Source organism: Schistocerca cancellata, chromosome 5, assembly GCF_023864275.1.
Source record: "Schistocerca cancellata isolate TAMUIC-IGC-003103 chromosome 5, iqSchCanc2.1, whole genome shotgun sequence".
Taxonomy (NCBI): domain Eukaryota; kingdom Metazoa; phylum Arthropoda; class Insecta; order Orthoptera; family Acrididae; genus Schistocerca; species Schistocerca cancellata.
In genome coordinates, this window is record NC_064630.1 from 547,736,293 (window position 1) to 547,757,253 (window position 20,961).

Sequence of the window (20,961 nt, forward strand, 5' to 3'; positions counted from 1 at the left end):
TTTTAGGAATACTTATCAAGTGAAACGTAGTTAAAATAAAAACTAATCACTAGTTGTTCATTCGAATTAGTAAAACCACATAATAGAATAAGTAGATATAATTAGGATTCGTGGAACTGATGCTATAGCCAGTCAGTGGATATAGTCGAATCTAACACAAGAATACATAAAACTGTTATTAACAATTCAACGGGTGTAAGCAGGGCAGATTCTTCTGACTGGGGAAAAGGATCTCGTAAGAGATTCCACAATGCTCAGTAGTAGGTCCACTATTGTCTATTGCAAATATAAACGACCTTCTATCTATTACTTAACAAGCAGAATTTGTTCTTTTAGCAGGTTACACGAGTATTGTAATCAATTCATTCCCACACCAATAGAAGAAATGGTAAAAGTGAGAGTATTATTGTGTGGTTTCTGCAAAGACTCTCACTTTCCAACAAAACATAACAGTTTTGTACAGTCAGAGGTATTACACCACTGATACATGTAAATCGTGGTGTGGAAATAATAACTACTATGGAAAGTTTTAGGCGTCTGTATGAATGAGGATTCGTACTGGATAAAATACACTTTTGGACTCCTAAAACAACTCACTTCAGATGCATTTGCACTTCGAATCAATGTAAATCCAGAGAGGAGATAAATCGTAAAAATTACAGATTTCGCATGTTTTCATCCAATAACGTCGTTTGGAATAATTTTATGGGTTAACACCTTTCAGAGAGGAAATTCCCACTGTTCATATACACGTTGTAAGAATAATGTTTGGTGCTTGCCCACGATCATATTGTGAACATCTTTTAACGAGTTGAGCATTAGGGTACCGCTTCACAGTGCCGTTACGCCCTCATGGAGTTTTTTGTAAATAACTTACTATAGTTCTCAAGGAACAATGATGTAAATGCCAGTAATTCCAATACCAGAAGGAAAACGTCACTCATTATTCCTCATTAACGTTGCGATTATTACAAAAAGGAGTGCACAGGGCTGCTATCAACATTCTTCTATTACATGGCTACTGCGCTAATCTCACTTAAGTGCACCGGAACACGTTCACACTAATTACCTGTTACTCCATTCTCGACAGCGTGCAGAAAAAAAGATCACCTATATCTTTCCGAGCGAGCTCTGATTCCCTTGTTTTAGTACGATGATCATTTCTCCTTACGTAGATTGGCGTCAACAAAATATTTTCGCATTCGGAGGAGAAAGTTTATGATTGAAATGTCGTGAGAAAACCCCGACGCAACGAAAAAGCCTTTATTCTAATGATTTGCGCCCCGAATCCTGTATCATGTCTGTGATACTCTCCCCCATTTTTCTCGATAATACGAAACGTGCTGCTCTGGACTTTCTGGATTTACTCCAGTAATCTTGTCTTGTAAGGGTCCAACACAGCGCAGTAGTTCTCCAAAATAGGACAGACAAGCGTAGTGTAGGCAGTCTCTTTAATAGATTTGTGGCATCTTCTAGGCGTTCTGCCGATATATCGCAGTATTTGGTTCACCTTCCTCCACAACATTTTCCATGCGTTCTTTCCAATTTACGGTGTTCTTAATTGTAATTCCTGGGTATGTAATTCAATTTACGGCCTTTAGATAAGACTGATTTATCGTGTAACCGAAGTTTGACGGATTCCTTTTAACACTCATGAGTATGACCTCACATTTCCATTATTTATGGTCAATTGCCAATTTTCGACCATACAGATACGATTTCTAAATCGTTTTGCAATTTTTTTGATCTTCCGATGACTTTACTAGACAATAAAGAACAGCATCGTCTGCAAACAATCTAAGACGTCTGCTCAGATAGTCTCCTAAGTCGTTTATATCGATGAGGAACGGCACAGGGCCTATAATACTGCCTTGGGGAACATCAGAAATCACTTCTAATTTACTCGATGGCTTTCCGTCAATTACTACGAACTGTGACATCTCTGACAGGAAATCATGCATCCAGTCGCACAACTGAGACGATATTCCATAATCAAGCAATTTGGTTTCAAGCTGCTTGTGAGGTACGGTATCAAAAGACTTCTCAAAATCTATAAATATGGAATCAATTTGAAATTCCTTGTCTATAGTATTCAACACTTCGTGTTAGTAAATTGCCAGTTGCGTTTTGATCACTTACTCAATAATATAAAATGTCTGACAGATAGAAAAGTTAAATTTGAAACAAATGGAAAAAGTGTAAGTAGGCTATGTAAGTAGGCTGTTTAGGTTCTTATATTGGCAACGTTACGTAGCGCTCTGTATGAAAATCACTGGCTGTGCTGTGTGCAGTCTGTGGCTAGTTTGCATTGTTGTCTGCCATTGTAGTGTTGGGCAGCTGGATGTGAACAGCGCATAGCGTTGCGCAGTTGGAGGTGAGCCGCCAGCAGTGGTGGATGTGGGGAGAGAAATGGCGGAGATTTGAAATTTGTAAGACTGGATGGCATATATATTATGATTATTAAGGTAAATACATTGTTTGTTCTCTATTAAAATCATTCATGTGCTAACTATGCCTATCAGTAGTTAGTGCCTTCAGTAGTTTGAATCTTTTATTTAGCTGGCAGTAGTGGCGCTCGCTGTATTGCAGTAGTTCGAGTAACGAAGATTTTTGGTGAGGTAAGTGGTTTGTGAAAGATACAGGTTAATGTTAGTCAGGGCCATTCCTTTGTAGGGATTTCTGAAAGTCAGATTGCGTTGCGCTAAAAAATATTGTGTGTCAGTTTAAGCACAGACCTGTATAATTTTTTCTAAGGGGCCGTTTCAAAAGTTTCTCCTTGTCAACTCCTATTTCATAAAATAATTTCTCTTTGTGTAATATGTAAAACGTATGTACGACACATGATTATAGTTGATCGTAGAAATGATACGTGGAACATAAAACTAAGGCGGTATGCATTTGTCTTCCTAGGATCTCCGATATGGTTTACCTAGTCGGGTACAGAGGTACCTACAGTTTTACATGGATTCTGAGCCACACTGTTAGGCGGTAGAGATGGGCAAACTTTTGGAAATATCGACATATATTATATCGATTGTTGTAAGGCGGCGCAAATACGCTGAAATAAGAAATATCGATAATTAGATATATCGGTCAATTTGCAATATTTACGGTCATTTAAAAAAACTGATCTAAGTTACAGAAATGCTTAACATACATTTAAAAATCGATAAATACTTACTATTTTCAACATTAACCAATAAAAGACACAAGTGTACTTTAAAATAACTTATTTACAAGAAACTAATTAATGAAACTAATAATCTTCATCAATCGATACTAACAGAACTCATAGTTTAATATATTCCCCTATCAGTCTGCTTCTATATCCGGCAAAACTAAGTTTACTAAGGAAGCCACGCTTTCGGACGAAACAGAAGGGGCTTGGAATACCGAATATTTCTGAGGAATTTCTGAAATAACGACTAAACATTTCAGCCAACAGAGTCCATTTTCTATTAAATACCAGTTCAGTAATGTGTGTGATTTCTGTGCCGAGTGTACGTTATCTTTTATTGTTCCAGGCACTTGGGGGTAAGAGAAGCGCACATTCTGCCTCATCGTTGAGAGCAGGGAGTGATACTTTTCACCATTCTCCTACAGTTTTGTCACCAAATGTATGCATTTTTCATCTTATACTTATCATTTGCAATGATAGAAATGGCACATGGAAGTAACACGTTTCCATGAATATGCAATATAGATACTTTCATATTCAAATCTGCTGATAATTTGTATTACTGAATATGAAATTAAATTAAAGCCGTTGTAAGACATTTACTATCAGATTGCAAAAAGATAGGTAGCAGTTGTAATGAGCAAGAAATCTCCTGATGAGAACCATAGTGCTTATGGATCAACGAAAGACAGACAATAAAAAAAATCGCATCTGATATTAATTCTTCAATATCGATTAATCGATGTGCCGATTATATTGATACTGACGGTGTACATCGTTATTATTTTGAAAAAATTTCAATTTTTTGATACATCTAAAGTTATTTCCGATCCCTACTACTCGGCAGTTTCGCTTGCCCAAAACATTGCCAGAGGCGACGAAGAAACTATCGCAGAAATAACGGTTGGGCCAAGTGGAGATTGATTTATGGATGTTTAGATTTTTGTTCTAAGATTTACCCACTTTTTTCTTTTTTTATAGTTTTGTACAATTGTAATATCTTACAAATATACAACACAAAACATGAAAGAAATTTCTTTCTAAATAATTATGTAAACTGTAACACATTCACAGGTCACTCAACCGTCTGGTAATTGTGAGACTACGTTTTTCACTAGTTACGCAGCTTGTCTGTCTTCTTTGGGATCGTAGTCCATAAGTACGGTTGCTCCGTAGCACCTGTTATGTTCGCACCGTCTTATTCCGTCTGTGGCTGTGCTTTATCCTTTCGTGTTGCATTTATTTGAAAATTTGTCAACTTAGTACCGTGCAGCTACAATCAAGACTCTTGCAGAGTTCTAATTGCTTCTGATGTTCTGTTCACTATTATGTTACATGGTGATACTTTACCAGTAATCCGCAAAGCGAGTCTCTCTTTTTTCCCCCATATCACATTTGTAGTTGGCCAGTAGCCAGAAGGACACGTTCTTTTTCATTCTTGTGCACAGTGACTTCTTCGGAAGAAGTATATCGTCTGAGAGCCAGCGAGCAACATCATAAACCGTCAAATGTTTCCAGAGAAGCAGCCATTCAGAGCAAAATAAAGGAATATTTAAATGCATAAAATGACAGAATGTAATGATTCAGCTATTTTTTTTTCCTTAGGTGGTAACACTGATCAGTCACATGGTGCGACCTTTTTTTCCATTGGCTATAAGTGAAGTCTACAGTACGATAGGCGGCGTGTAAATGCTTTGTGTTTTTACTCCATGGAGCTGGTTGGACAAGGATTTCGGGAAGTTGAACTTTTGTGATTTTGCAAAAACACTTAGTTTTCATCGGGAAAAATAATAAAATAAAATACTGCAGGGCCTAGTCCAGCTGATTTTCGAGGATTATGACGTGGCATAAATAGACATAAATAGTAACTACTCCCGGCAACTCGATCTCGCACTAAATTCATGAGTGAAACAGGCACCCGGTGCACCGCTATGTGAAATCATTACTCATGACCACGGGCACGCCGAAATTGCGATTACCATACACCATTACTGTTTCTTGTCCCCACAACAACAAATATCACTCCTCGAATACAGAATTCTTAATCACAGCTCTCACGTTGCATTCGATCCTTACATTACAAATTGCTTTCAGTTTTTATTTTACGTCGAAGAGATTTGGGAGACGACCCATGAAAAAAGAACGAAGGAACATTGAGTTTAACGTCCTTTCGACATTGACCAAAGCTTGGTTTGTGTCAAGGATGGGGAAGGAAATCGACGGTGTCCGTTTAAAGGATGCATCCTGGCATTTGGCTGGAGCGATTTAGATAAATCACAGAAAATCTAAATCTGGATGGGTGGACGTGGATTTGAACCTTCACCCACCCGAATGCGAGTCTAGTGTGCTAACCACAGCGCCACCACACTCATTCGATGGCTCAATCAGGTGCAAGATTCAGAAAAGGCCGGCCGGTGTAGCCGTGCGGTTCTAGGTGCTTCAGTCTGGAACCGCGCGACCGCTACAGTCGCAGGTTCGAATCCTGCTTCGGGCATGGATGTGTGTGATGTCCTTAGGTTAGTTAGGTTTAAGTAGTTCTAAGTTCAAGGGGACTGATGACCTCAGATGTTAAGTCCCATAGTGCTCAGAGCCATTTGATTCAGAAACATGGGACTATATCGTGGTTGTCTGCTATCGTTGTGGCCTTCAGTGCGAACACTGCTGTGTTATACCTCCCCAAGGCAGTCTGTCCTGTGCAAACCTCTTAATCGCTGCACAACTACCGCAATCTACATTCATATGTACCTCCTCACTGTATTCAAGCCTTGGTCTCCCTTTACAATTTTTACACCCCATGCTTCTTTCCAGTGCCAAATTTACAGTACCTTCATGCCTCATAAAGTGTCATATAAAACGATCACTTCTTTCAGTCAAGTCATGCAGTCAAATTCTTTTTTTTTTCCCAATTCAGTATCTCTTCGTTTGTGATTCGATCTACCCATACGATCATCAGCATTCTTATACCGTGAAAAATCTTGTAGTGGCACAAAAAAGGCGAATATTTCTGGGCAGTTGGGGATGTAAGAGAAGGGAACTAGGTTTCGGCTATCTGGCAGCATCAAACCATCTAGACATACTCGCTCGTCTTTGCTTGTTGGTATCAGTGCCTTTGTCATACAACATAATACATCGAGTCAAGTAAAGTAACTAGTTACACGATGTCATGTCGTATAACATGACACATGTCATTATGTCGTCCAACATGGGATTTATCATGGGCAATACGTCATTAAAGTTTAGGATGCACGCATCCCTATTCTGGGACATTTCCTATTATAGATGCAGCCCCACTCTCGCATTCTTCCTATTGCAGACGCATCCCACTCTCCAGGAGCATATACATTCGTGTCTATTTTCTCTTACATCCCTCACCGTAATGAACGGCGGGGGGGGGGGGGGGTCTAAGAGAGCTTACTGTGTTGGGGAAGCGGAGTTAACTCTTTAAAAAGTGCGAATGTGTTAAGGTGGTTTGGTTTAAATGTTTTTAACACGCCAGATAAGCCGAAAAGGTAGTTAGTTACCTTCTTTTACAGCCCTAACTCTGCCCAGGACACATTCGCCTTTGTTTGCGCTGCTATAGGAGTTTTTATTCTATCATAATTTTGACATTAGACCAACATAGCTTGACAAACGATGTAGATTTTTGTTGACTCAGGCAACGACGGATCCGGTACGGGCTTTTTAATTGTCTTTCGAACCATGTTACTTATACCGTGGTAGTGGATAAAGTTTTCATAAAACAACTGGACGACCACTAATTAAATTATTTTTCTACTTTTTTAACAAAAGTTGAACCGATTTGCACAAGTTTGAAACATAGAAGTAGCGCGTGCGCAAAAAACTCGCAAAAAAGTTTTTCTCACGCAAAATACGAACTGCTCACGTACAAATGATGCCATTTGGTGGGCATCAATTTGAGCCTAATGAAAATCTTTGGCAAAATGAATTAATCTATTCGCACAATTTGCCCGGGAGCCAGCTCCGGTTCGTCGTTCAAAACTTGCGTAATATATTGTAAAATAGCTACAGTAAGATAGATGTTCGAATGGCTACACAAATGTCCGCTGATCCCCACAAAACGAAAAATTTTTACCCATGTTCCTACGATCCGAGCACCAAGGGGTCCCCCCCCCCCCCCCCCCCCCCTCCAGGCCGTATTTCTGCGCGAGGCCATTCCACGAACATTTGTTACAGCGAGGATCACATATCAAAAACTATTCTTCTCTTACCGTTGAACTGCTTATCGTCCACGTCTCCCACACAAAGCTACCTCCAGACAAATACCGCCAGAAAAGACATCTTGACACTAAAATTGATGTCAGATGTTTTCTTTTTCGGAAATTCTCTATCAGTCTGCATTATACGAGGGTTGGAGCTTTATAATCGCAACCGTTTATTTACAGGTCGTACAAAATAGATACGTGTTTCGAAGTTTTACTGACCTTCAAAGTAGTCACCAGCATTCTGTATAACCCGTTGCCAGCGATGTGGAAGTTGTAGGATACTCTTAGCAGTGCCTGTTGTGTTGACTGTTGTAGCGGCGCGGTATATTGTCCGACGAATTTGTAGCAGCTCTGAAGCGAATGCCGTGAGTGTTTCCTTCAGTTTAGAAATGGAGTTGAACTCACGAGGGCTTAAGTAAGGGGAGTGCAGTAGGTGGTATAGCACTTAGCAGTCCCATCAGTCAACAAATCAGTAACAGCTTGGACTGTAAGAGCTTGAGCATTGTCCAGTAAAATGATGGTCAGGTTCTGCAGAAAGTGTCATCACTTCTGTCTCTATGCTGTTCATTTTTGGAACACAACCTACGACGAGCTTAGAGACAGAATTGCAGACATGTGGTTTCACTTACACAGCACATAGTAAAAATTGACCAACACAGTTGAAGACGTTAAGCGTGTAAAACGTATAAACATTTAAGCATTGGACGCTTCTTGAACTTATGAATTCTCGTGAACGGTGCATCAACGACATGGAGACGGTTTCGCCCGTGTCCTGTTCAACACACTCCATGCGTCACGTCTTTTCAAGCTGGATTCTCATTGAACGGGAATGAATTCATCACTAGTACAGGGAGCCCTCTGCTACGAAATGTTCTTTACCTTTGCGTCTGGTTTATAGTTGTATATACGCTTCTTGCAGAAACTGGCAATACGCATATTGCCCATGGTGGATAATTTCCGAACCGAGTCTTGCATAGATGCAGGTTGGGGGATTTCTGTTCTAATAAAGTCCGTGTGAAACTTGTGTCCTTTACCCTTGTAACGCCAAAACCCTGGTATCACACGGTTGAGATCTGCGACCTCATTTGAATGTCATCGCACTTCAGAGATGGCTGAATTATAAACCTATAATGACATGAAGGGTATCAGCCGTGACACAACCAGATACACGTTACTGTAGTGATGTGTCGTCCAAATAACTTTATCTATTGAAAGCGGATTTTTTGTGGAATGCTCAGCTATACTGCTGTATAATATCTTCCTTTCTACTGTTGTGAGGCCTGCCTTATCTGTGACCATTCTTGAGACTTGCTCCAGTATACCAGCAACGAAATCAGTATGAAGTTGACCATCAGTCACACAACGTTTCGGCAGGTGGTCTATCAACGCTTCATATGAGATGCCACAGTGACCCTTGTTCCACAGTACCTGGATATGTTTACGTTGACATTTACAATAACAGAACAAGTACCGGGAGGTTATAATTAAAGTGCAGCTACTCACTAAGGTCCAGTGTGGGGAGTAGTTATCGTGCGCCAGTGGAACATTGTGGTTACGCTAATGCGTTAACGCGGAACCGATTAACGCTGGAAAAAAAATTAGTTGCAGTTTTGGGCTCCAGGTCCAAATGTGACATTGTACAGCATCGTATCTCGTCGACGTTTCCGGTGCTCATATTGAACAAATTGTGTAAGGGGCTGTTAGTAATAATGTCAGCATTTTGCCTTTCTCACTTGTTCGACCTTTTCTGCTCTAGACCCGCTCCTAACCCATTACATATGGAAACATTTCTATACGTCTTTCTTGCATTCACAGCGCCAAATTTGCACCTGGCAGCCAAAATTGAAACTATTTTTTCCAGCGTATATAGGTTCCGCATTAAAGAATTAGAATATCTAACAAGTTGCGCTGTCATATGATAGTTGCAGGACACACTAGACACATCTGAGTAGCTGCACTTTAATTATAATCGCCCGGTACTTCAAGCGCATGGAGGTCAGTTTAGCACTGAGTTTCACCTCTTTAACGACACGATTTCGTGAATTAGTAAAATTTCAAACGTTAACTGACTTTTGAGTCACACGGTAATTTAGACCGCTTTGAGGTTTTAAGTCACTCGCAAACCTAATAACCATATACTGCATAATGAACACAAGCCCGAACTTCATTTGACTGGCAGTTTCCCCGATGAACCTGAAACTGACAGATATCCCATGACCTTGCCCTGCAGTATGATCCTGATAACAGTGGCTTGAGTTTCTTCTTTCAAAATATTTTATTTCTCATAAGGCATAGTAATTTGGACATTTCTCCTTGCGAGGGATGATCTTCATACTTTCACATCTCACTCATAACACTGATATCCTTTCATATTTTACCGGCAGAGGTGAAGTAGTGTTAAGATTCTCGATTTGTATTCGGGAGGATGGTGGTTCAAACGCCTGTCGGCCAGCTAGACTTAAGGTTTCTATGAATTTCTTAAATCGCTCGTGGCCAAAACACACGATCAGTTTCGTTTCCCATCCTTGTCCCACCTGAGCTCGTGTTCGTTCTCTAATGACCTCGACGTGGACGGAACGTTAAAACAGTCTCTAGTACTGCTACGACGTACCTTGCACCTTGCACTGCGGAGTGCTACGTATCAGTCCACCTTCATCGACAGGAAATATTCATAAAAAAGTCATTCGATGCCAGACATTTTACTGCAGAGGGTGACAGAGACAAACATAAACACACTTCATGAAAAAAACATGTGAAATCCCTAAGAGATGGTCGGATGTCAGTGTTACTTCGACGCGTATGTTGATGATGTAGAACTGCAATTCTCTGTGGCAGGTAGAATAGCCACCAGAAAGAATTAGTGTTCTTCGTGCGTAGTGTTATTACCGGGTCTGGTAGGGGACATAAAGGGGCTGATCGCCTTGAAGGATACGGAGATGGCGCATACTCGTGTGAGACAGCGTTATTAGCAAATGATGCGGCTCGAAAGGGGCATCATTGTGGGTCCCCATTTGGCCGACTGGTCGAATCTTGCAGTAACAAGATCTGTTCAGCATTCGGATATGACAGTGGCCTGATGTCGGTCTGCATAGGAATGTGAACGCAGGCATACTCGCCAAGGTTCCGGTCGACCACGTGTGACTACCACAAAGGAGGATCGCAGAATTGTGCACCAAGCATATCATAACGCCTTCAGATCTGAGCCTACCATCCGAGATCAAGTAATGGACTCCTTGTCACATTCTGCGTCACCCTGTGTCATTGGCCGGTGGCTACCAACAGCCGGACTAGGGAATTACCGCACTACATCAAGGCTGGCGTTAACACAACACAAACGGCTGCATTTGGAGTGGTACCGCGGCCGCGAAATATGCTGCTGATGAATAGCGCCGCACTGTGTTTAGGGACGAATCGCAATTTTGCACTACCCCGGATGACCACGGTTGGTGAGTATGAGGACCCATTGTTCCAAAGTTCGATGGACGCAGCGGTGTTACTCCTGGCATCATTGTGTGGGAAGCCATTGGGTATGACTCCAGGTCACGGCTAGTAGCGGTTGAGGGAACTCTGACGACACATGGCTACGTCTAGGAGATAGTTCGTCCTCCTGTGTTACCCCTCATACGGCATTATCCTGGTGCCACTTTGCGACAACTCAAGCCCCGTCCACACATGGTACGTGTCTCTAGCAACTGCGTGCGTTATGTTGAGATATTCCCGTCGCCATCAAAATCCCCAGATTTGTACTCGATGGAGCACGTGTATTACCAGCTCGGACTTCAACTCCCCCCTAGCGCCAGTATCCAGAATATAAAGAACCAGTTACAACAGTTGTGGACTAGCTTGCCTCAGGAGGGAATATAACGGCTTTATGGTTGGTTCAAATGGTTCTGAGCACTATGGGACTTAGCATCTGAGGTCATCAGTCCCATAGAACTTAGAACTACTTAAACCTAACTAACCTAAGGACAACACACACATCCATACCCGAGGCAGGATTCGAACCTGCGATCATAGCGGTCGCGTGCTTCCAGACTGAAGCGCCTAGAACCGCTTGGCCAGACTGGCCGGCTAACGGCTTTATGACCTCCTCCCCAACCGAATCAATGAATACATCCACGCCAGAGGGGGTGTAACGTTTTCTTGTAAGTGAGCTCATAATGTTAAGTTCTTTGTAAATTTGACTCGATTTTGCAGTCACCGAAATAACATCACACACACCCTCTACACCCTTGCAGTTTCATTTTGTTTCCTTCTTCCCTTCTGGGTGCCACAATCAGACAGTGTACATAAATACGTGTGACAGCTTGTAGGTAGGGCATTTCGCCAACAGCTTAACGTTTATTAATACGCATTTCAGAAACAAAATACGAAACAGTTTTCACTTATTCTGTATATTCAGACGGATAAAGAAACCCGCAAATTGTACACCAAATAAGTTGCGATTTACATTTATGGAAACTAAAAGATTAGGGTGTAACTTTACACGGACGCTGAGGTCTTCACAGATGAATTAAAAGCTTGGATGTGACAAAGATGAGGAGGGAAATAAGGTCTGTCCTCATCAAAGACAAAATCCCAGCATTTCCCTTAAGTGGTTTACCGAAAATACGAGTAAAACCACAATTTGAACTGCTGGACGGGTGTTTGAACTCCATTCCTTACAAATGCGAGTCCATTGCCCTGATTACTGTGTCATTTCGACCGATACTGTAGACTAATGGTGAAGAGTTACCGTGACTGCTCCTGTCAGCAAAAATGTAAATTCTGCCAACTTACAAAGTTTGTTGCACGCGGGGCGTTCAATAAGTAATGCAACACACTGTTTTCTAGGCCCATTTCGGTTTGAAAAAATGCGGAATTAATTGTGTGGCATAGCGGAATATTCCCGCTTCAGCCCCTGTAGTTTCATGAAGCTCCGATACGTGACGGCGCTGAAGCCTTTAAAATGGCGTGTGTAACGGAGACTAGAAAACCAAGAACGAAATGCTCGGATTAAAAAGGGTGTAAGGCAGGGGTGTAGTCTTTCGCCCATAGTGTTCAGTGTATACATGGCAGAAGCAGTGACGGAAATACAAGAAAGGTTCCTGGGCAGGACTAAAGTTCAATGATAATATTCGCTGATAAGATTCCTATCCTCATCGAAAGTGAAGAAGAATTAGAGGATCCTGTTGAATGGAATGAACGATATAATGTGTACGGAACATGGGCTGAGACTAAATCGAAGGAAGACGAAAATAGCGAGAAGTTTAAAACCAGAGTTGAGGAGTAGACAAAGTTAAAGAATTCTGCTATCCAGATGGCAAAACAACCCATGATAACCTATGATAGACGGAGCAAGGAGGACATAAAAAGTAGACAAGTACTGCCAAATTGGGCATTTCTGGACAAGAGAAGTCTACAAGCATCAGAAATTTGCCTTAATTTGAGGAAAAAATTTCTGAGAATGTATGTTTGGAACACAGTGTTATATGATAGTGAAACATGGGCTGTGGGAAAACCAAAACAGAAGAAAATTGAAGAACTTGAGATGTGATGCTACAGAAGAATGTTGAAAATTAAGTAGACTGATGAGGTAAGGAATGATGAGGTTCTCCGCAGCATCGGCGAGGAAAAGAATGTATGGAAAACACTGGCCAGAAGACGGGACAGGCCGTTAGCTGTTAAGACATCAGGGAATAATTTCGCTGGTACTAGATGGAGCTGTTGAGAGTAAAAACTGTAGAGGAAGACACAGATTGGAATACATCCAGCAAATAATTAAGGCCATAGTTTGCAAGTGCTACTCTGAAATGGGGAGGTTGGCACAGAAGAGGAAATCGTGGCAGGCTGCAACAAACCAGCCAGAAGACTGATGATTCAAGAAACAAAAACGGAGAAGCGTTCCGAGCAGACAGCTGTTACTGAGTTTCTTTTGGTGGAAATCCAGAGCAACACAGATATTCATAGGCGCTTGAAAAATGTCTACGGAGACCTGACAGTGAACAAAACCACGGTGTGGCGTTGGGCGTGGAGTCTGTCATCACTTCAACAATGTCGCGCAGACATATCCTATGTCCCGCGTGCCGACCGGCATAAGATAGGTGTGACTCCTGCAATTTGGAACGTGCCGAAACTCTTATTCGAGATGATCGACGAATCATAGTCAAACACCTCCTTACATGTCCGCAGCTCGTGGTCTTGCGGTAGCGTTCTCGCTTCCCGGGTTCGATTCCCGGCGAGGCTAGGGATTTTCTCTGCCTCGTGATGACTGGGAGTTGTGTGTCCATCATCATCGTTGACTCGCAAGTCGCCGAAGAGGTGTCAACTAAAAAAAAAAAAAAAAAAGAATTTGCGATACGGCGGCCGAACTTCCCCGCATGGGGCCTCCCGGCCAACAATGCAATATGATCATTATCATTATCATTATCCGCCGCAGGCAGTACGTGGACGATGAGGAGGTTATTGATGCAGCAAGACGTTGGATCTGACGTCGACCAGTAGAGTGGTACCGAGCAGGCATAAGGTGGCGTAAGGTCGTCGTATTGAACGGTGGTTGTGTTGAAAAACAGGATTCTCTGGCCAATAGAGTGGGGAATACTACGGTGTATTGGAATACTGATTAAAACCAACCCACTCTCAGGGAAAAAAAAAATTGTTACATTATTTCTTTGAAGTCAGTACCACCGTTAGACTGTTCTTTATTTACAGTATTATATTTACACTTACACAATCATGATCTCGGCTTCAAAGTGCGATTATCAAGAGTATTAAGTGTTATAAATTGCCTAAGATGGCATAATGCCGTATTAAAATACAGTATTAGACACATTGTCTAAGAGTCGATATTCTTGGCAGAGCCTACTGCTTTGTTTCATTACTGAGTACGCCATCTTGAGTCAACAAAGCAGTAGGCTCTGTCAAAAATATCGACTCTTAGACAATGTGTCTAATACTGTATTTTAATACGACGGTATGCCATCTTACGCAATTTATAACACTTGATAATGGCACTCTGAAGCCGAAATCATGACTGTGTAAGTGTAAATGTAACAATGTAAATAAACAACAGTCTAATGGCGATATTGACTTTAAAGAAATATATTATGACTGTGGCCCCGCGTTATGAAAAAAAAAAAATGAAAAAAATATTAAAGGTTACATTATTTTCTGAACGCCTCTAGTGCGTCTTTTGAAAGTACGTGCGCATACCCTCGTAACCGATAACTTGTTAATAGATGGCAAGTGAGGACATCGTAACGGATGAAAGGTAGTGAAAAGGAAGAAAATAGAGAGAGGCGGTGGATCATTCGGGCTTCGAGAGATGAGAGACTTCTGTAGAGTAGTTAATTAGGTGCACAAATAAACAAAGAGCGAACAGGCACAAGCTTCTTGTAGTGGGTTCAACCGGAAAATCCGTCTGCCTCAGTAGCTGCGCAGTCAGCGCGGCGGAATGCTAAGTGAAGGGACCCCCGTTCGATTCCCGGCCGAGTCGAACATTTTCCCAGCTCGCGGACTGGGTGTTGTGTTGTCATAATTGTCATTTCACATTTCAGGAGGGGGAGGGGGTCGAGGAGGAGGAAGCGATTAGTGTTTAACGTCCCGTCGACCAACAGGTCATTAGAGACGTAACACGAGATCAGATAAGGCAAGGATGGGGAAGGAAGTTCACCGTGGCCTTTCAAAGAAACCATACTGGTATTTGCCTGAAGCGATTTAAGGAAACCACGGAAAACCTGAATCAGGATGGCCGGACACGGGTTTTAACCGTCGTCTTCCGGAATGCTAGCCCAGTGTGCTAACCACTGCCGGTCGATGTGGCCGGGCAGTTCTAGGCGCTACAGTCTGGAACCGCGCGACCGCTACGGTCGCAGGTTCGAATCCTGCCTCCGGCATGGATGGGTGTGATGTCCTTAGGTTAGTTAGGTTTAAGTAGTTCTGAGTTGTAGGGGACTGATGACCTCAGAAGTTAAATCCCATAGTGCTCAGAGCCATTTGAACCATTTTGAACCAACAGGTCATTAGAGACGTAGCACGAGCTCGGATAAGGGAAGGATGGGGAAGGAAGTAGACCGTGGCCTTTTAAAGGAACCGTCCTGGTATTTGCCTGAGGCGATTTAAGGAAATCACGGAAAACCTCAATCAGGATGGCCAGACGCGGGTTTGAACCGTCGTCCTCCCGAGTGCTAGTCCAGTGCGCTAACCACTGGGCCACCTCACTTCGTCATTCCACTCTTGAAATGGCTATATGAGCACGTCCCGAATGCCAATAAATTTAGAAAATAGAAAAAAAAAACACTGGTAAATCCTTCCCCAGTCTGACTCACAGCACATTTATTTACTTCTAGTTCGGCTCCCAACTTCCTCTAGCGTCCCTTTCCCACAGTATAATGTATTCACACGGGGGACACGAGAGAATTTAATTTAACAGGAACCCGGGTACGGTATCATATTCGAATATCACCCCGTCCTCGGTGTCTGATGTACGCCGGTTCGTGGGCACACCCTCGTAACCGATGATTTATTAAGAGATCACAAGCGAGGACCTCGTGACGGGCGAAAGACAGGGAAGAGGAGGAAGACGGAGAGAGAGGAGAGGGAGGGGCGAGGGTCTGGGAGGAGGAGAGGGGGGGAGACCGGAGTGCGGGAGTGTGGCCGCGAGGCAGCGACGGATGACAGAGAGGCCGAGGCGGACGGGAAGAGGCGGAGGAGAGCAACGGCGAGGTGGAGGCGGAGGTGGTCCGGCCGGGGCAGCGTCCGCGCGGAGGCCTTGAGATGCGGCTGCGGCGTCCGGCTCGGCTCTTTATGTTGTGGCGGGCGGCCGCCCCCCGCCCCCACCGCCCCCCGCCGGGCGCGTTCCCACCGTCCCGGCGCGCTCGCCGGGCTGCCCGCTCGCCAGGAGCAGTCCGAAAACTGGCTGGGCTGGCGGGAGGAGTGCGGCGGCGGTGCGCGCGGCAGCGGCCGCGGCCGGCGCTCAGTCGGGGCCCGGAGCCGCGCTCGCCATGATGGTCGTGTCGGACGCGCACGCGCACGCGCCCTGGCGGCTGCTGCCCGCGGCCGCGCGCCCCGGACACCGCGGCCTGCGCCGCCGCGCCGACGCCGCCGTCGACGCCGACGCCGAAGGCGACGACTGCGCCGTCAGAGGTGAGTCGAGGGAGGGGAGGCCGCCGGGGAGGGGGCTTCCGCGCGCCGCCGTAAATCCGGCCCCCGCGAGTGATTTAAAGTCGATAATGAACAGATTACCTCTCGTGGATGAGACGGCCACCGAGACTGGTCTCATAAAATAAAAAGCCGGTCTCGGCGGCGCTGCTGCTGGGCGTTGCCCGGCCCCGCTCTCGCACTTGCTCAGTCCTCCCCCACCCGCCGTACGCGACGCGAGTCACACAGCTCGCGTTTCCGTACGGTGCCGTTTGCTGCCGCTGCCCACCTCTCTCAAACTTTGCTCACCGGACTGTTTTGCTTCTCGGAGCGAAATGAATCTGCCTCAAACTGGTAACCACTCGGACACTTACGTCGCTTCTCTGCTAGCGTATTCGGTGGTCGGTCACTGGGAGTGTCACTCCGCGAGTGGTGATGTGGGTATCTGGTTCGACAGTTCACGTTATTGCAGGACAACTGACGACAGCACAACATGCCCGTAACATAAGCATACCACAGACACATTTGTTTATACGTATCACCTACGTCTGAGGATGAAGCTAGAAGCCTCGAAACCGATGATGTTATAATAACATCATTTGATGTACATCTGACGCAGATTCATTCTTACTCTCAGTTTATAGGCGTTCGGATAGATAGTACGCTGTTGTGGAAAGCCCATGTTCAGGATCTTGTTCAAAAAGTAAATGCTTCTTTATTTACCATTAGAACAGTATCTGAAATAAGTGACAGTTCAACACGAAAAGTAGTCTACTTCGCATATTTTCATACGCTTATATCATATGGTATTATTTTTTGGGGTAATTCTTCTTATTCAAAAAGGGTATTTTTGGCTCAAAAACGTGCTGTTCGAGCTATATGTAGTGTAAGTTCGAGAACCTCTTGTCGACCCCTATTCAATAGTCTGGGAATTCTGACATTGCCCTCACAGTATATATTTTCTTTAATGTCGTTTGTTATTAGCAATATTAGCTTATTCAAATGGTTCAAATGGCTCTAAGCACTACGCGACTTAACTTCTGAGGTCATCAGTCGCCTAGAACTTAGAACTAAATTAAACCTAACTAACCTAAGGACATCACACACATCCATGCCCGAGGCAGGATTCGAACCTGCGACCGTAGCGGTCACGCGGCTCCAGACTGAAGCGCCTTTAACCGCACGGCCACACCGGCCGGCATTAGCTTATTCCCAAGAGTTAGCAGCTTTCACTCAGTTAATACTAGGCAGAAATCCAGTCTGCATTTGGAATGCACTTGCTTGACTCTTGTCCAGAAAGGAGTGCACTATTCTGCTGCATCCATTTTCAATAAGCTACCACAAGAACTCGAAAATCTTAGCAGTAGCCCAAACACTTTTAAGTCTAAACTGAAGAGTTTCCTCATGGCTCACTCCTTGTATTCTGTCGAGGAGCTCCAGGAAGAGTTAAAAAATTAAGCAAATTCCAGTGTTACATTGTTGATTTTCTTTATTTAAACTTACGAATTGTCGCCTGAATACGTTTCTTATATCTAATTTTATCTGTTTCTACTATCGTGTTATAATTTCATGTATTGACTCGTTCCAAGACCATGGAGACTTATCCTTAATTTGGTCCCACGGAACAATAAATAAATAAAATATAGTAGGACTACATTCCCACGGTTACGTCACTTATGATAAGTTTAAAAATGGTAATGAGTTAAGGATTGGTCCGCCCTTTTCCAGACATAGAAATTATTATTTTGTTTCAACAACCAAGCATGCTTCATCACAGTTGTGGCATCCCCAGTGTTTTTTTTTTTCTTTTATTTTTACATTGTGTGTGTCCTGTACAACACGTCATTTGGCTAGTCCTGGGCTGTGACATGTTTGTTTTTGTGTGCCAAAAGTGTTTTTGTCAGTGAAACATTGGTCAAGTCACAATAACATATCAAGATGCAGTGTTCACGAACGAGCAGGAGAAAACGTCCAGCTCGACAACACAAAAACACATTTGGTACACAAAAACAGACTTGTCACAGCTCTAGACAAGCCAGGTACTACAATGATGACATGGTGTACTAATTTAGACCTGCGGCTGTTTTCTGTTGGAAGCTACAGGATAAACACAATGTAAAAATAAAAGAAAAAACCCACTGAGGATGCCACAGCTGTGCTGAAATATGTTTGGGTGTTAAACCAAATCAATAATTAGTGTACATTCATTAAGACGGGCGCACCCTTAATTCATTATTATTTTCTGCAAGCACGAGAACTGAGCTCAAAACTCCAGTGTGACAGTTTCAATATGTTTTGCTTCTCCTTTTTCGATACTACTCCAGTGCTTTTATTTATTCAAGGTGGACCGGAACCCTTCCGACAGAATTTCGATGATTGTTCATTGTTTTGCTTCTCCTTCTTTTTTTTCCGTGGTGAACCCGAACTACTCCGACAGAATGTCGGTGGTTGTTCATGGACATTTTCTACGTATTTTGGTATTGCATGCCCGTGGCCTCCAGTGACCCTTTCCAGAGTAATAAATTAACTATGACTTTTTAGGTTTGTTGCTCCAATTATATTTGCTCATGCGAAAATACCTTCACACCACTGAAAAGCCTTCAACATGCAATACCTAAATCGTACAACACAAAACACATACTAACGGTACAACCCTCAAACGTTGAAGTTCCAGTGTGGTTCCAGTCGCAGCTTAGCATAGCATCGTTGTACCGGAGTTCCATTGTTAATGGGGCAAATTTGTTACTAAACAAGGCACACAGCGCGTATCGTCAACATTTGCACCGTTGTGCACATATTTCAGTACAATAAACACAAAAGTGTATTTTGTTAAGAAATCAGTCGAAAATGCACACGAGCCACGGGAGACTAGAGGTCCATTATACCAAAATACTCAAAAAAAGAGTCATGAACAGTGTTAGAATTTTTTCGGTGGCATTCAGTTTCAATCTGCATCTCAGAATCATGTCACAACAATCAGCTCGGACGAAAAACACGACTTGTCTTACATTTGTAATATCGGCTGTGTGACTTCTCTATTGTGAACTGGTTCAAGCTGCCTTCCATGAGTTCTGCTACCGGCCCCTGCAACAGAATATTTTGGGGGCAAAGCATGTTGATGTACTGACCTTGTTGCCATCAGCTAAAAAGGAGCGTACTGCGCTATTTACATACGAGTCAGCAGACCATTGTCAAATCGAAATACGAAGAAAACGTCTAAAGGGTCATGCCCTACTCTTTGCTAAAATAAAATTTTTCTGTATGTATGTGTTTTCCCTTTCGACGGTCGCTTCCACGTTTGTGGTCTTACCATTGCATACAGATGTCGATTCTGTTATAAAAGACTGCTGTTCGCAGAAGCAACAGTTTCATTATTCTATGTAAACTTTTCCGTGATTCCGCTACCGTTTTCAGAGATTTTTTTCAGTGACAGAAGAGACAGAAGTTAGCGCAGAAACGAACAAATAAAACATTCTTCCCCATCCGTTCCTCTCCTTCCCTTAATGCGTCAAAAGGTTTACACGTAAAGGAGAAGGCGTCCCACCTCATTTAGCAGAGGCTTTAGTTCCGGGAGGCAGTACAGGATTGAATGCGGGGCGTGAATGTACATTTGTAAGTGGAAGCAGCAATAAATATGAGAGCAGTAAAATGGTTGCTACGTTTTCTCGTGGGAAACTGTGATTTTCTACCAGAAGGCAATGGACACCATTTTGCAAAGCTGTTCGACATAGGGCCGCGTTCTTTACTTCTGACAACTGAGAGAACTGCTCATATCGTAAGGAATGCAGAAGTCATTGCATGTAAATAGTGCCAGAATCGGATGCAGATCGCGGGTGCTCTTCCTTCGTATTCCTCTCTCATGATGCTGCTAACATAATTTTATGAGCGAATTATTGACGTAGTCTCTCCAATTCCATTTCTGTGATGAATGTTTCACAGCAGTAAGGAATGAGAGGCTTGTGGACGCATGATGACACCACTATGTCTTTGATTTCATCGGGAAGTATGAATAATACACATGTTCGGTTGTCGTCGTTATTGTATGCGTTTCTCCCGCGAAAAGCTTATGGCATATTTTGATAGCCTGTGTTGGGGAATTGGACGCTGTAGCAATGGTACCACGTCTGTTGTTATAAGAATGAAAACTAAGAAGGGATTAGGTGCAATAAGAAACATAAATTTTACTCTCAAGAATCTGTATTTCTGTCGTGGATGGCCACGATAAGGGTATACCAAACAACGAAATTAGCGCCTTGATGTGTTAAACAGGCTCCAGGTCGTGATAAGACAGTACACACGACTACATGTCTCTGTTGTCAATGGTGATTTGAGCACTACGAAGCTACCACTCAACTTCAATGTTATTTCACTTGCTTCCGATAAGGAATCATGTGGTGAAGTTACAGTAAACAAGTTCAATGGTGACAAAAGAAGACACATCAC

General features: G+C 43.2%; 1 protein-coding gene across 1 annotated transcript in view; it reads left to right on the plus strand.

Annotated features, from left to right (window-relative positions):
- Positions 1 to 16,807: 16,807 nt before the first annotated feature.
- Positions 16,808 to 20,961, plus strand: part of LOC126189010 (LIX1-like protein) — a 326,396-nt gene continuing 322,242 nt past the window's right edge. The window contains exon 1 of the mRNA XM_049930821.1: positions 16,808 to 16,872. Coding sequence (XP_049786778.1) covers positions 16,854 to 16,872 — 19 coding nt within the window. The 5' untranslated portion in view covers positions 16,808 to 16,853. The remainder of the gene's footprint in view (positions 16,873 to 20,961) is intronic.